Source organism: Rhineura floridana, chromosome 2, assembly GCF_030035675.1.
Source record: "Rhineura floridana isolate rRhiFlo1 chromosome 2, rRhiFlo1.hap2, whole genome shotgun sequence".
NCBI classification, from domain to species: Eukaryota; Metazoa; Chordata; class Lepidosauria; order Squamata; family Rhineuridae; genus Rhineura; species Rhineura floridana.
In genome coordinates this window covers 218,299,013-218,311,448 of record NC_084481.1, presented here as the reverse complement: position 1 = coordinate 218,311,448, position 12,436 = coordinate 218,299,013, and the positions used below count along the sequence as shown (strand labels likewise).

The 12,436-nt window shown below is 42.1% G+C and overlaps 1 protein-coding gene across 5 annotated transcripts in view; it reads right to left on the bottom strand.

Annotated features, from left to right (window-relative positions):
* Nucleotides 1-3,265: 3,265 nt before the first annotated feature.
* The window catches only part of EXOC3L4 (exocyst complex component 3 like 4), an 85,757-nt gene continuing 76,586 nt past the window's right edge, over nt 3,266-12,436 (bottom strand). For 4 of the 5 annotated variants that reach the window (XM_061612231.1, XM_061612230.1, XM_061612233.1 and 1 more), the window contains 3 exons: nt 11,801-11,953; nt 10,164-10,285; nt 3,266-6,470 (listed from right to left, as the gene is read on the bottom strand). In XM_061612231.1, coding sequence (XP_061468215.1) covers nt 6,305-6,470; nt 10,164-10,285; nt 11,801-11,953 — 441 coding nt within the window. In that variant the 3' untranslated portion in view covers nt 3,266-6,304. The remainder of the gene's footprint in view (nt 6,471-10,163; nt 10,286-11,800; nt 11,954-12,436) is intronic. The other variant, XM_061612232.1, reaches the window with a different exon arrangement.

The following is a 12,436-nucleotide window of genomic DNA, read 5'->3' as shown; positions in this document are numbered from 1 at the left end:
ACCTGGCTATTCAGGCAGGCCTATGGGATTTCTGGGGCGGGTTAGGTTTTTATACTGTATTAATTGAAGGATGGTTTTAGATGAATTGATGTTAATATTGTGATTGGTGATTGTATATGTTTTATATTGTATTTTATATTGTTGTACGTCGCCCAGAGTGTCTGTTAATTCAGACAGATGGGCGACTAACAAATAAATTTTTTATTATTTATTATAAACCTTGTATCCCTGTTACTTACATTTCAAGTTTACCTACCCTGAAACTTAGGAGAGCTTTTACCCTAGCATGATTCAATACCTTGCCCTCGGCACTATTGGAGGGTAGATATAGGGGTGTTGCATATCGTGACCGGATTTGCCCTTGTGGAGCAGAAGTGGTGGAGACTGTGAACCATGTGTTGCTCTACTGTCCTGTTTATTCCAAGCTCCGCCTCAAGCTCATTTCCCCACTTCTGTCCAATTGTTCTTCGTGCTCAGAGGTTATGATTTTGCAATACTTACTGGCAGACTCAGATTCCCGGACCACTGCCAAGGTTGCTTCATTCTGCGTAGCCGCTATGGCTCGCAGGAGGGATTTAATGTATTGTGCACTAGATTAAGGTACCAGCTAGCTCAGTATGTGGACTTAGTTAACATTGTCCCTGTATTGTGATGATAATGTATTGGATTCTGTGTTCTCTGATACCCAGAGGTCTTGTAACTATAATTGCTGGTCTTGGACCGTAATAAAGATTTTACTTACTTACCATAGCAAATGAAGGCTCTCCTGATCAAAAGCCAGAAAACATGGCAGGATTTCCCCCATGTATTACAAAGGGAAATTCCCTGATGAAAATCTCTCAAACACTCTTTTTTTCCATGACTGTGTCATATATTCTGTCCAAAGCCCCTTTGAAACAAATTTGGAAAGTACCGTGACCCGTGCACAAGGAGGAAACAGAGTAGAGGAGTGTCAGAAAGAAGTACTTCTGGTTTTTTATATTATTATTATGATTCATTTTTCCTCACTCCACTGTTTGTCTTTTAAGGCCACGCTCCCTTGTCTTGAAAAGTAGTCCAACACATAGAAATTAAGCAAAGCATTGTTGAATTCCCTGTAACACGGATGGGCAAACATTTTCAGCCCAAGGGCAGCATTCCCCTCTGGGCAACCTTGCCAATGGTGTGTGGGGTCAGAGGCAAAAGTGAGCAAAGGAACACATGCACATTTTACATTGGTACAGTAGGCTGGTTCGTGCACACACCCACACATCCCATCCGGAGGAAAACACTCAAGGTTCAAAGCAGGACTAGTGAGGGGGGGGCAGGGGTGGAGTCCCAGGGGACAGAGAGCAAGGCCTGGAGGGTTGCATTTCACCCCCAGGCCTGAGTTTCCCCATCCCTGCCCAATAAAAACTCCCTGCAGGTATTAAACTTGCCTGATCTGCATACACATCTCTTTTCAGACACCCAGTTGAACTTGCAAGAACGGGAATATTTACCGTTGTGCGGGGAATGCTGGTTATTGTATTGAAGTTTCCAAGTTAAATTTCTGAAAGTCACTATTAAAAAATGAGTATGCAGATCTTAGGGCCATCCTCCCCCAGGTGTACATTTCCACTTGTTAATCACTTTGTTTGCCCCTGAGTGCAGATACGTTTCTGCAGAAAAAGCCAGCATGAGCGCCTGATGCAGACTGGGTCCCTGGAATGGGGAGTAGAGGGCTTTAACCACTTGCCCCCTGCCATGGTCCCAATTGGTATCAGGGGGCCATGCCTACAATTTACAGGAGGGGGACAGATAGAAAGGCCTGGAGGGGTTTTTTCCTCCTGCAAATGGCCAGCACAGAGGCCTGATCTGGATCAGGATTGCAGTAGGAGGCAAAGGTCTAAAGCCCTGTAAGTCCCCTACCAGGTTCCCCGCGCAGGCTATTTCTGCAAGAAAAGTTCTGCACTCAGTGGGAATCATGGTGCGTGTAGATTGGTCCCAAATGCATGGAGGGAATAACTGAAATGGTCTCAGATGTCATCCTAAACCTTCAAAGACTTCTTCAACACATTTATCTAGATTCTAGGTCCTAGAAGCAAGTCAAATCCAACACATCAGGCCTTATTTCAAAGTAGGGATGGAAAGATCTGTCAATTTCAATTCTCTTAGATTTTCATTTTTCCATAATTCAGTTGCCCATATTTCTGCAGCAACTTGCAATTCTTTTTTTAAAAAAATCTTTATGGAAATTCTTCAGCATTTTTGCTGCAAATTTGTCCTAAACACATTTTTGCATGCTAGTTTTGACCAATGTATACATTTTTCTACGTAATTTGTTATAATGCATTTTATATGTTATTTTCACTAATATATTCATTTTTATGCACATTTTCCCCAATATATGCATTTTTGTGAACATTTGTTGGAGAACTGTTGTTATGTGCCTTCAAGTTGACTACGACTCATGGCAACCCTATGAATCAGTGACCTCCAAATGCATCTGTTATGAACCAGCCTGTTCAGATCTTGTAAGTTCAGGTCTGTGGCTTCCTTTATGGAATCAATCCATCTCTTGTTTGGCCTTCCTCTTTTTCTACTCCCTTCTGTTTTTCCCAGCGTTATTGTCATTTCTGGTGAATCATATCTTCTCATTATATGTCCAAACATTGCAAAATTCAAAGACATTTGAATTTTGAAGGATGGCTGTGTTTCAGGGTCATATTATTTTGGAAACTGCAAATTAGATAAATTCAGCTTTAAATGCAAACTGAACTGAATTTCTCCCCCATTCCTACTTCTAGGTAGTCACTCACATCTGAGCCCTACCTCTGTGGTCCATTCGAAAACCCCAAAGAAACCTCTTTACAGTTTGTGATTTGGTGCACCAAGCAGCCTGGACAACATCAAATCTTTGCTTTCTGGTGCTCCTCTCCTATCACGTCTTTACCAACTCTTTCCCGCAAAGAGCTCATTGTGTCATATGCCATATATCATGAAGCCATTATACGTAACCTCTCCTCCTTCCTCTTTCTGCCTGAATGCCCTAGGAAACATAATCACCCAAATAAAGACTTCAGAAATGTTGAAGAAATCCTGGAACACAGACTGTAACAACAATAAAAGAGGAAAGCAACAACTCCCTGGCTGACTAGATTAAAAATATTCCTAAATATGTCATCAGGAGTAGCGATGGGTGAATCTACAACTTTCAGTTTTTCTCCATTTCTAATTTTTTCCAGTCTTAAGTTCAGTGCTCCACATTCCACATCAGTTTGGGATTTTTATTTAAGTTCTCATTAATTCATTCTAATACAGTATTATTTATCCCAATACACCCAAGTTTGTATGAAGTTTTGCCTACAATACACATCTCTGCAAAGCAATTTTCCTTAAAACAAAGCATTTTTATGTTATTTTCACTAATAAATGTATTTTATGCACCCATCACCACAGTATATGCATTCTTAAAAACAAACAAACACATTCCTTGGCTGGAGAACTTCAATGCAAAATTCTGAAGGGTGTGAAGTTTGAAAGATGGTTGTGTTTTATTTCTCGCATTGTTCTGGAAAATGTGGATTAGGTAGGCTCACCTTTAAATGCAAATTGGATCACATTTGAGCCCCTTGTTAGGCTTGATGCACACATTCCTAATTATCAAGTCTGGCTCCAGGTTTGAGGGGGCCATATGGGGCACAGGGCTGTCTGCTGATTCTCCCCCCACCTTCTGACTTACCTGCCGGGAATGCCATGCACCTTCCCCCTTTTAAACAGAAGCCACCATTGTAATTGCACACAATGTCCCCAAAGTAGTATCACTTCAGTGCATTCTGGACAATTAAAATGGAAACTCCTTGAGCCAGACATATATTCCAAAGTGATGGGTCGCAGTCCCCCTGCCCCCATGCTTGAGGCCAAAGATGCTGTGTGCTGATGACAGGTTTACTGTACATTTGGTGTGAGCTAAGGTTATCACGTGGCAGGACTGTTCTGTGGACGACCTTCTGAACTTCCTCCTCTGAAAAGTATGGTGTAAGCAGGAATATTAATGTGATGTGAAAGTTATTTGTGGTGTTTGACCTGTGGTGGCTGTTTTGCCACAGATCTTTCTTTCTTTGAAATACCAGCGTGATCTTAGTCCGATTCACAGGGCATCACCATGATTAGTTTGGAGTGAGGCTGTGCTTTTCGCTACACCCCAACATTAATTGAACAACCACACATTGGCTGCTCAAAAGCAACTTTGGTCTAAGTAAGCATGCTGATGCCCTACATATAACACATGAATAGGGCTCAAGTTTCAAACATACGTGTTCAGCATAATTCATGGTAGAGTCCTTGCTGGAATGTATTACTGCAGGCAGAGAAGTAAATTTAATTGTTTCAGCTATGCTGGAAAGCTTTGGCCTAATGTGTTTCTTTCAAACAGGATCTGTCACGCACATAATTTCTATCATCTCACATTAACCTTTCCCACAGGTATAGTCATCTTAGACCCCCTAAGAGCCCTTACTTTTTTGGTAGCCGGGTCCCAGCAGGGTCCCTATGTCTCCAGCAATCCTGTGAGCCAATCAGCGTGAAAGGGGAGTGTGTTAGCTGCTGAGCAAAGGCTTCTAACTAAGGCAGTAAAATATAAAACCACAGCTGACATAACACATACTTATACCACCACTCATTCCATACAATGACTACCATCATTCACTACCTCAAAGATATTATCCATCCACTCATAAAACAGTCACCTGTGTACTACATTACAACAATCCACAATGTTACAACAATCCTTATGAGGAGAGTGAATGCCCTTTGAAATGCATTTCTTAAGGCAGGACTCTGAGGGATCGACATAAAATAGTGCTGCTGGGGTTAAAGACCCTAGCTGGGCAATCCAACTTGGCGATCCTTGGATGTAGAAGGTTCAATCCCAGGTAAGGTTGGGAAAGAACCCTGTCTGGAATTCTGGCACCCAGCTGCCAGCCAGTGTTGGCAGTAGTGAGCCAAATGGGGCCAAGGGCCTGACTCTGTATAGAGCAGTTCCCTTTTTCTGCTGGGAGTGATTTTCAGAGGGATGATGGTGTTAGTCGGAGGCCGCACCAAAAAGCAGAGAGAGAGAGAGGTGGGGGGCTTGTTTTGGAGTCAGGGTGAAGAGGCATTCAGAACACACTTGGAAAGCAGAGAAACCAGTCTGGCTTCCATCTTGGGCCCACATGCCAGTGCATGTGGAAGCAATGCCAAATAGAGTCCAGGGGTCAAATTTGTTTCCAGCTATAAGTCAGAAAGCACAAAAGCAGGACTACATCTGTAAAAAGACTATATAAATTTAAAGTTGACAATGAGGACATTGAACTTGTCAAGGATTATCAATAGCTTGGCACAGTCATTAACCAAAATGGAGACAATAGTCAAGAAATCAAAGAAGGCTAGGACTGGGGAGGGCAGCTATGAGAGAACTAGAAAAGGTCCTCAAATGCAAAGAACACTAAAGTCAGGATCATTCAGACCATGATATTCCTGATCTCTATGTGTGGATGTGAAAGTTGGACAGTGAAAAAAGTGGATAAGAGAAAAATCAACTCATTTGAAATGTGGTGTTGGAGGACAGCTATGCATATACCACGGACTGCGAAAAAGACAACTAATTGGGTGTTAGAACAAATTAAACCAGAACTATCACTAGAACAATCACAATGATCAAACTGAGGTTATCATACTTTGGACACATAATGAGAAGACGTGATTTACTAGAAAAGACAATAATACTGGGAAAAACAGAAGGAAGTAGAAAAAGAGGAAGGTGAAACAAGAGATGGATTGATTCCATAAAGGAAGCCACACACCTGAACTTACAAGATCTGAACAGGGTGGTTCATGACAGATGCTTTGGAGGTCACTGATTCATAGGGTTGCCATCAGTCTTAATTGACTTGAAGGCACATAACAATACTTTTTGACTTTTATATTGTGTTTATGTATATGGACATTATTCATGTTTTTTAATGTAATAGTTTGATATTGTTTTCATTGTACGTTGTGCATTCTGTTGTAAACCACTTTGAGGTCTTTCAGAGAGTAAGCAGTCTATAAATGGAAATAATTATGATAATAGTTATTAAATTGGAGAGGGCTCATAGCTTAGAAGTAGTGCACATCTTTAGTATGTGATGTGTGTGGTCCTCTGAAGTTCATCTGGGGCATCCCCTGCTAAAAGAATCACAAGTAGCAAGATTTGGAAAGCTATTGATAGAGTTAGATGGATAAATGGTCTCACTCATTGTATGTGTCATGCTCTTAAATACATGAAAACAACCTTAGCTTAACATGTCATTTCTCCAGATTTTTAAAAGCACTGGATGGTATTTTGAAGTTCAATTTCAGCAAAGAGTGTTCTGTCGGATCCAAATTCTAACTCTTCTGAGTCGACATGGTCCACGTGGTCAACTATAGATTTTGTTTTGTTTCGTCTCCCTCCATGGAAGGCAAGAACAGCATCAATGTGTTTCTTTCTGCAAAATACAGTTAATTCTTCAAGGACCAAAAACTATAGACATGTAAAACAAAGACAAAACCTGGAAATAGAACATCTGTTCCCAGCATTCGCTGGCAAACATCTATCCCCAAATTATCATGTGCTCAAAACAACCACCACTGGTGGCCTGGAAGTTGTGGAATGTTGTTGTTATCCAATACTCTCTGGTCAATTGTAGGTAAAAGACAATATGGCTATAATTATGAAGTCTTTTTTCCAGGCTGGGGGTGGAGTGGAGAATTCTGCAAAGGCCGTTCATGTAAAAAGTAGCTGAGTTAGGGAGTTATCTTTTTAATTTCCCACAGTGCAGATGTTACGTTGGGGGGGGGCATTGTGGGAAATTTAAAATGGTAGTTTCTAGTTGCCCAGTGCTGATTCAGAGTGCTACTGTCTGCTGGTGCCACCACCAAGCCACTGATAGGAGGGGGCCCTCATGAGGCATTTTATCAAGGGTCATCTCAGACCTGGAGCCCTGAAAGTGCTAAGCTCCCTAGGAAGGGTGAGATATACATTTAATAATAAAGAAATACATTTCAAGTCATGTTCATTAGAATTAACTTTAGACTGACAAGAAAATCAAGCATTTGAAGAAATGGAACTGATTCAAGTAGAATGTTCTGTGCTAAGTTGCATTGGGCAAACTCAGCCAACCACAATTCAGAGCAGTTACACTGCTTGTTTTGGGAATCTGCTTGCTTCCATTAAGCTCTGCTTGTATATTGGAGAAGAAATAGATATTATGAAGACACAGATATTACAAAGGCATTATTTGCCAACCAGGTGCCCTCCAGATGTTTCAACTGCAACTTTCATCAGCATCGTGTTGGATTTATAGTCCAAAGCACCTGCCGGGCACCAGTTTGGTGAAGGCTGCCCTAAGTCTACAGAATTATTTCTCACCACAAGTGAAAAGACCTTGTAAAGAGGAACAACTCTGGAACTTCCTGCTGCATGGGGAAGTGGAGGAAGCTACACACTGGAGTGGGGGAAAGCAATGCTTGTTTTTTTTACTGTTGTGACACTAGTCAGCATGCCTAGAATTGAAATTTTATGGGTTGGTGGCTGTTCTAAATTCCTGTAAGAAAAACTGCATAGGCATTTTTCAAGAAACATTTTTTTTTCAAAATATAAACCTGATGTCTCTTTTTGCAGTGGATTGAGGAAAGAGAGACACAAAAGAAAAGGAAATTCCACAGTCCTCTTCCCCTTCCAAAAAAGAAACAAAGTTGGCTGGAAAGTACTCAGTGCTGCTGCTTCTCTGCTTTTCCATCTTCCATCTATTGTAAACCGCTCTGAGATCTTTTAGATAGTAAGCGGTCTATAAATGGAAATAATAATAATAATAGTAATAATCTTCTGCAGCCAGCCCTACTGTAAGGCAAAGTGAGGTGGCTGCCTCAGGTAGCTGATTATGGGTGTCATGAAAGGACAGCACATGGTTTGTTGTTTAAGGTGGTGTTCAGCTAATGTGTCCCATCAGCCCAAGGATTACCAGTAGCGCGACAAGGCTTTTCCTTTTCCTCCCCCTCATGAAGCCTGCATCCTCCTCGAATCTGCTGCAGAGGTTTGGAGGAACCGCTAGAACAGATTTAGGGGGTACAAGGAGGGAGAGGGGGAGAGAAGGGGGAAGTCCCATCGCACTAGCAGTAATCCTTGTGCTGACGGGATGCTAACTTAGCACTACACTGGATACAACCCTTAATTTATTATTGATGCATTTTTACTGCCAGGGAGGTGGAAAACTTGGTGGAATGTTTGCCTCAAGTGCAACAATAATTTGGCCATTGGGCACAATGTGCCTTTAAAGGAGGGGGCAATTTGAAGCTTCACTTCATGCAGCAAGATGTCTTTGCCCAACCCGGATCTTCTTGTCCTCTCTTCTGTCCAAAAAATATTCACAGCTAAGACAGAACAGAATGCACTTAAGAGGCTCCAAAGGGCACCCGAGAAATCTAAAGCAAAATCAAGGAATAAATAAACCAAGTTGCAGCACAGAATGAATCTGGGCAGTAGACCTGTATCCTCAGAGAGAGGGGAGTGAAGCAGCTTGTGTAATGCCTACGGATCAGCGGATCTCTCTCTTTCTCATTTTTCCATTCTTCAGTTCTCCACATTTGCAATTTTTTTGAAGTCCTCAAGAAAATTCCTCATTATTTTAGTGTACACATTTTTGCAAAGCAATTTCCCCTAATATAATGCATTTCATGTTATTTTCAGTTAATATTTATTTGGCAAAAAAAAGAAGCTTTAAGTTGAATCCAGCTGAATTATTGCATGCTTGGAACAGCTTCTGCAAGCGCAGCAGAACTTCCCTCTCCTTCCCCTGCACTGCCCCCAAATCTGCTCTGGAGGGTTGGGGTAGATTTGGGGAGGGCACAGGGGGAGGAGAGGGAAGGGAATTTCTGTTGTGCTTACCTGGATACAACCCCTACTGTAGGATGCTTGAAGGTAATGTGTGTAAGGACTTTGGCTGAATGTGCATGGCCTGGCAGGATTGCAACACAGTTGAAAAAGCAGCAGCATGCCAGTCACACACGTCAAGAATAGCTAACTTTGGTCAAGCTAAGATGGTTCGACCAGAGAGAATTCTGGGAGCCTTGTGGATCCCTGGGACACCCCGCTGAGGAAGATCCACAGCTCAGTGCCAGACAGGCAATTTGCAAAAGTCAAGAAGATGCAACTGAACCTTATCTGTTATCTCTTATTTGCTTCCTGAGATCAACAGTCAGGAAAAAGGGGTATTGCACATCAGGACCCCTGGGTGGGACTGTCTAGCCCCCATATCTTCAAAGAGATGGTCACGGAAGGGGCGCTTAGGGTGGCTAATTGTCACCCCTCCCTGTTGACCACTAAACTCCATAAAACTCCATAAAAATGAAGGATGTTTCAGTTTCCATCTACCTTGACTCACATGAGGATTCCAGTGAAAGACTTTGGGAACCAGGCCAAGGTATTGTGAGTAGGAGACCTTAAGTTAGAAAGTTCTTTGCTATGTACTTTGTCTATAATGAATCTCTCACGTTGTTATTCTAATGTATCTTGTGCTGCCTGACTGGGCGACTGACCTTTAAGGAAACAAATACTGCTCTCTTTTTGTATATACCTTTATTTTCTTTTAAATAAACTATCCTTTAATTAATGGTGTGTATTACTGGAGCTAATGATTCTACATCCAGTCCTTGATCGCTGAACGCTACTGACTACGGTTGATTAGTGTGATTTAATGCCCCAGAGCAGAGGCTATAACAATAATTCTGCTCTAGGAAACTCTGTTGGTGCTCTGAGGTCCCCTTCCTCAGAGTAGGAAGCTGGAAAGGGGTGGTGGCAGTTACTACTAGGAATCTACTCCCGGAGGAGGGAGAGTTTGCCTGGGAAGCAGAGACCCAAAAGAGTTGGGACTGTTCTCAGAAGCAAAGAACCCCCCTTGGGGTGCTGAGGTCAAGGGACCCTAGGGGGGCAATCTTTAACAGCACATACAGCTAGTGCTGGGGGAGGGGGGATGAATGGGACATGCATATGATGGCCCCACAGTTTGCAACCCACTTTTCTAAGAATGTGGACTGCAGCTGTAATTGGCCACAAGCAACAAAGAAAATATATGCCTATAGATGGAAGGAGATCATAATAATCAACCCAGTTAGCTACAGCCATTCATGATAGATCAGCGTACCTGATGTCTGGATAATCCTGGGATAAGTCTCTAATATAGTCTTTGATTTTGTGTTTTTCCCTCTCTCCAATTATGTTAGCAATGCATGGAATGACAGGAAAGAGCCAGTCGAAAGTTGACCCCTGGAAATGTATTAGAATATATGGTTAGTTGTTTCTCTCTCTCTCTCTCTCAATGACCTGGTTTTAAGATGAGCATTCAGGTCTCAAAAATGCAACTGTATCTCTGCATAATTTTTTAAAAGGCATTGTACTTTACCAAGCATACATAATGCAACTCCCACATCCCCTTGAGTTTTCTCAAACACTTTTTATGCCCTCCTTAAAATTTGTTATGAATTCTGCCTTTTTCCCATTCATACCTTCTCTCTTAGAACTTCGGTTACCTCCTCAAACACCATGGCTACATTTTTAGCAGTGGGGATTATTCTAAGTAAGGCTGTGCACCAGATCTGACCAAATTCTGAACAGGTCTCAATGCTAATCCTTGAGGGACTTCACTTTCTATATCCTTCCATTGGGAGAACTGTCCATTTATTCCCACTCCTTGTTTCCTGTTTCCTAACCAGTTACTGATCCACAAGACAATCTCTCTGACTGCTAAGCTTACTCAGGAAACTTTGGTGAGGTATTTTATTGAAAGGTTTTTGAAAGTTTCAGTACACAATGTCAACTGGTTCATCTCTATCTATCTGCTTGTTGAAACTCTCAAAGAACTCTACAAGGTTAGTGAGACAGGACTTATTATTGCAGAAACCATGCTGGTTCTGCTTTAGCAAAACTTGTTCTTCTATGGCCTCATCTGCACTATACATTTAAAGCAGTATCATACCACTTTAAACAGCCATGGCTTCCTCCTGAGAATAGTAGTTTGTGAAGGATGTTGAGAGTTGTTAGGAAATCCCTGTTCCCCTCACAGAGCTACAATTCCCAAAGCAGTTTACCCTAGTAAGCAGAGGATTCAGTCCTGCAGGGTACACGTGCTACTCCTTCATAAGGAGCTCTCTGCAGGGAAAGTGCTTGTGAACAAGCGGTACCCCGTGGGATCAAACTCTTCTGCTCTCAGTCAGAAGATGGGGGGAAGTGTTTCCTCCTTCCCCCCTCCCAACCATGTGTTTAAAAAAGGTAAAGGTGTCCCCGCACTTGTAGTGTGAGTCATTTCCGACTCTGATGGTGACGTCTTGCAACGTTTACTGGGCAGACCGTATATATGGGGTGGGATTGCCAGTTCCTTTCCCGGCCTTTCTTTACCCCCCAGCATATGCCGGGTACTCATTTTACCGACCACGGATGGATGGAAGGCTGAGTGGACCTTGACCCCTTTTACTGGAGATTCGACTTCCTCCTTCCGTTGGAATCAAACTCTGGCCGTGAGCAGAGCTTTGGCTGCGTTACCGCCGCTTACCACTCTGCGCCATGGAGGATCTTAACCATGTGTTTAATTAGGGTTTAAAAGTCCTAATTACACACTAGCCCCTTGTAATTGATCCAGGACTGGATCCCGAGTGGGTAGTGTCTGGGTTGGCATGGGGTACAGCCCAAGACACAACCTCAGTGGTTACAAATCCTGATGCTTTGTCAGTTCTCTTGCATCAAAACAACTCCAGGCAGTTTCACATCAATCCATTACTTCCTCACCAGATGCTGCATCGTACTGTTTATAGCTGTGGCTTCTTGAGACATTATTTTGCTGACCTCTTCCCTTTTTCTTCTTTTCATTCTGCGTCTTCGTTTGAGGATTTTTGTGACATACTCCTTGACTACATACTTGTGAACTTCATTGAGAAAATCCTGCATACAGAAACAACAATGATGGCAGTAAAATGGAGGGTTGGCCAGAGCACAAGGTCAGAGCAAGGGGGTTACTGTCCTTGCAATCCATAAGAACTGGGAAAGATTCAGACAATTCCAAGAGAATGCTAGAAATCTCTTTGATGAGTTGTCAGTGCACTGGCACATGTAAGATCAGACTTTATTCAAACTACTGTAATGGTTAGGTTTAGGCCTATTAGATTTGTACATTGCTTCCCACTAAGGATGTGCTAGAATTCTACCCAATTTGGATTTGGTACCAAATTGCCCATTAATTCGCTTATTATGGCTGAGGATTGGATTTTAATGTAGCGAATTTCCATGGCTCTTTGTGAAAACAGACCTTTTTTTAAAAAAACCAAAACACCCACCTCTCTAAACATTGATTGTAAGAATGATAATTTATCGATATTTCTTTCAAAATATAAATATTAATATTGATATTTTACTGATTGATATATT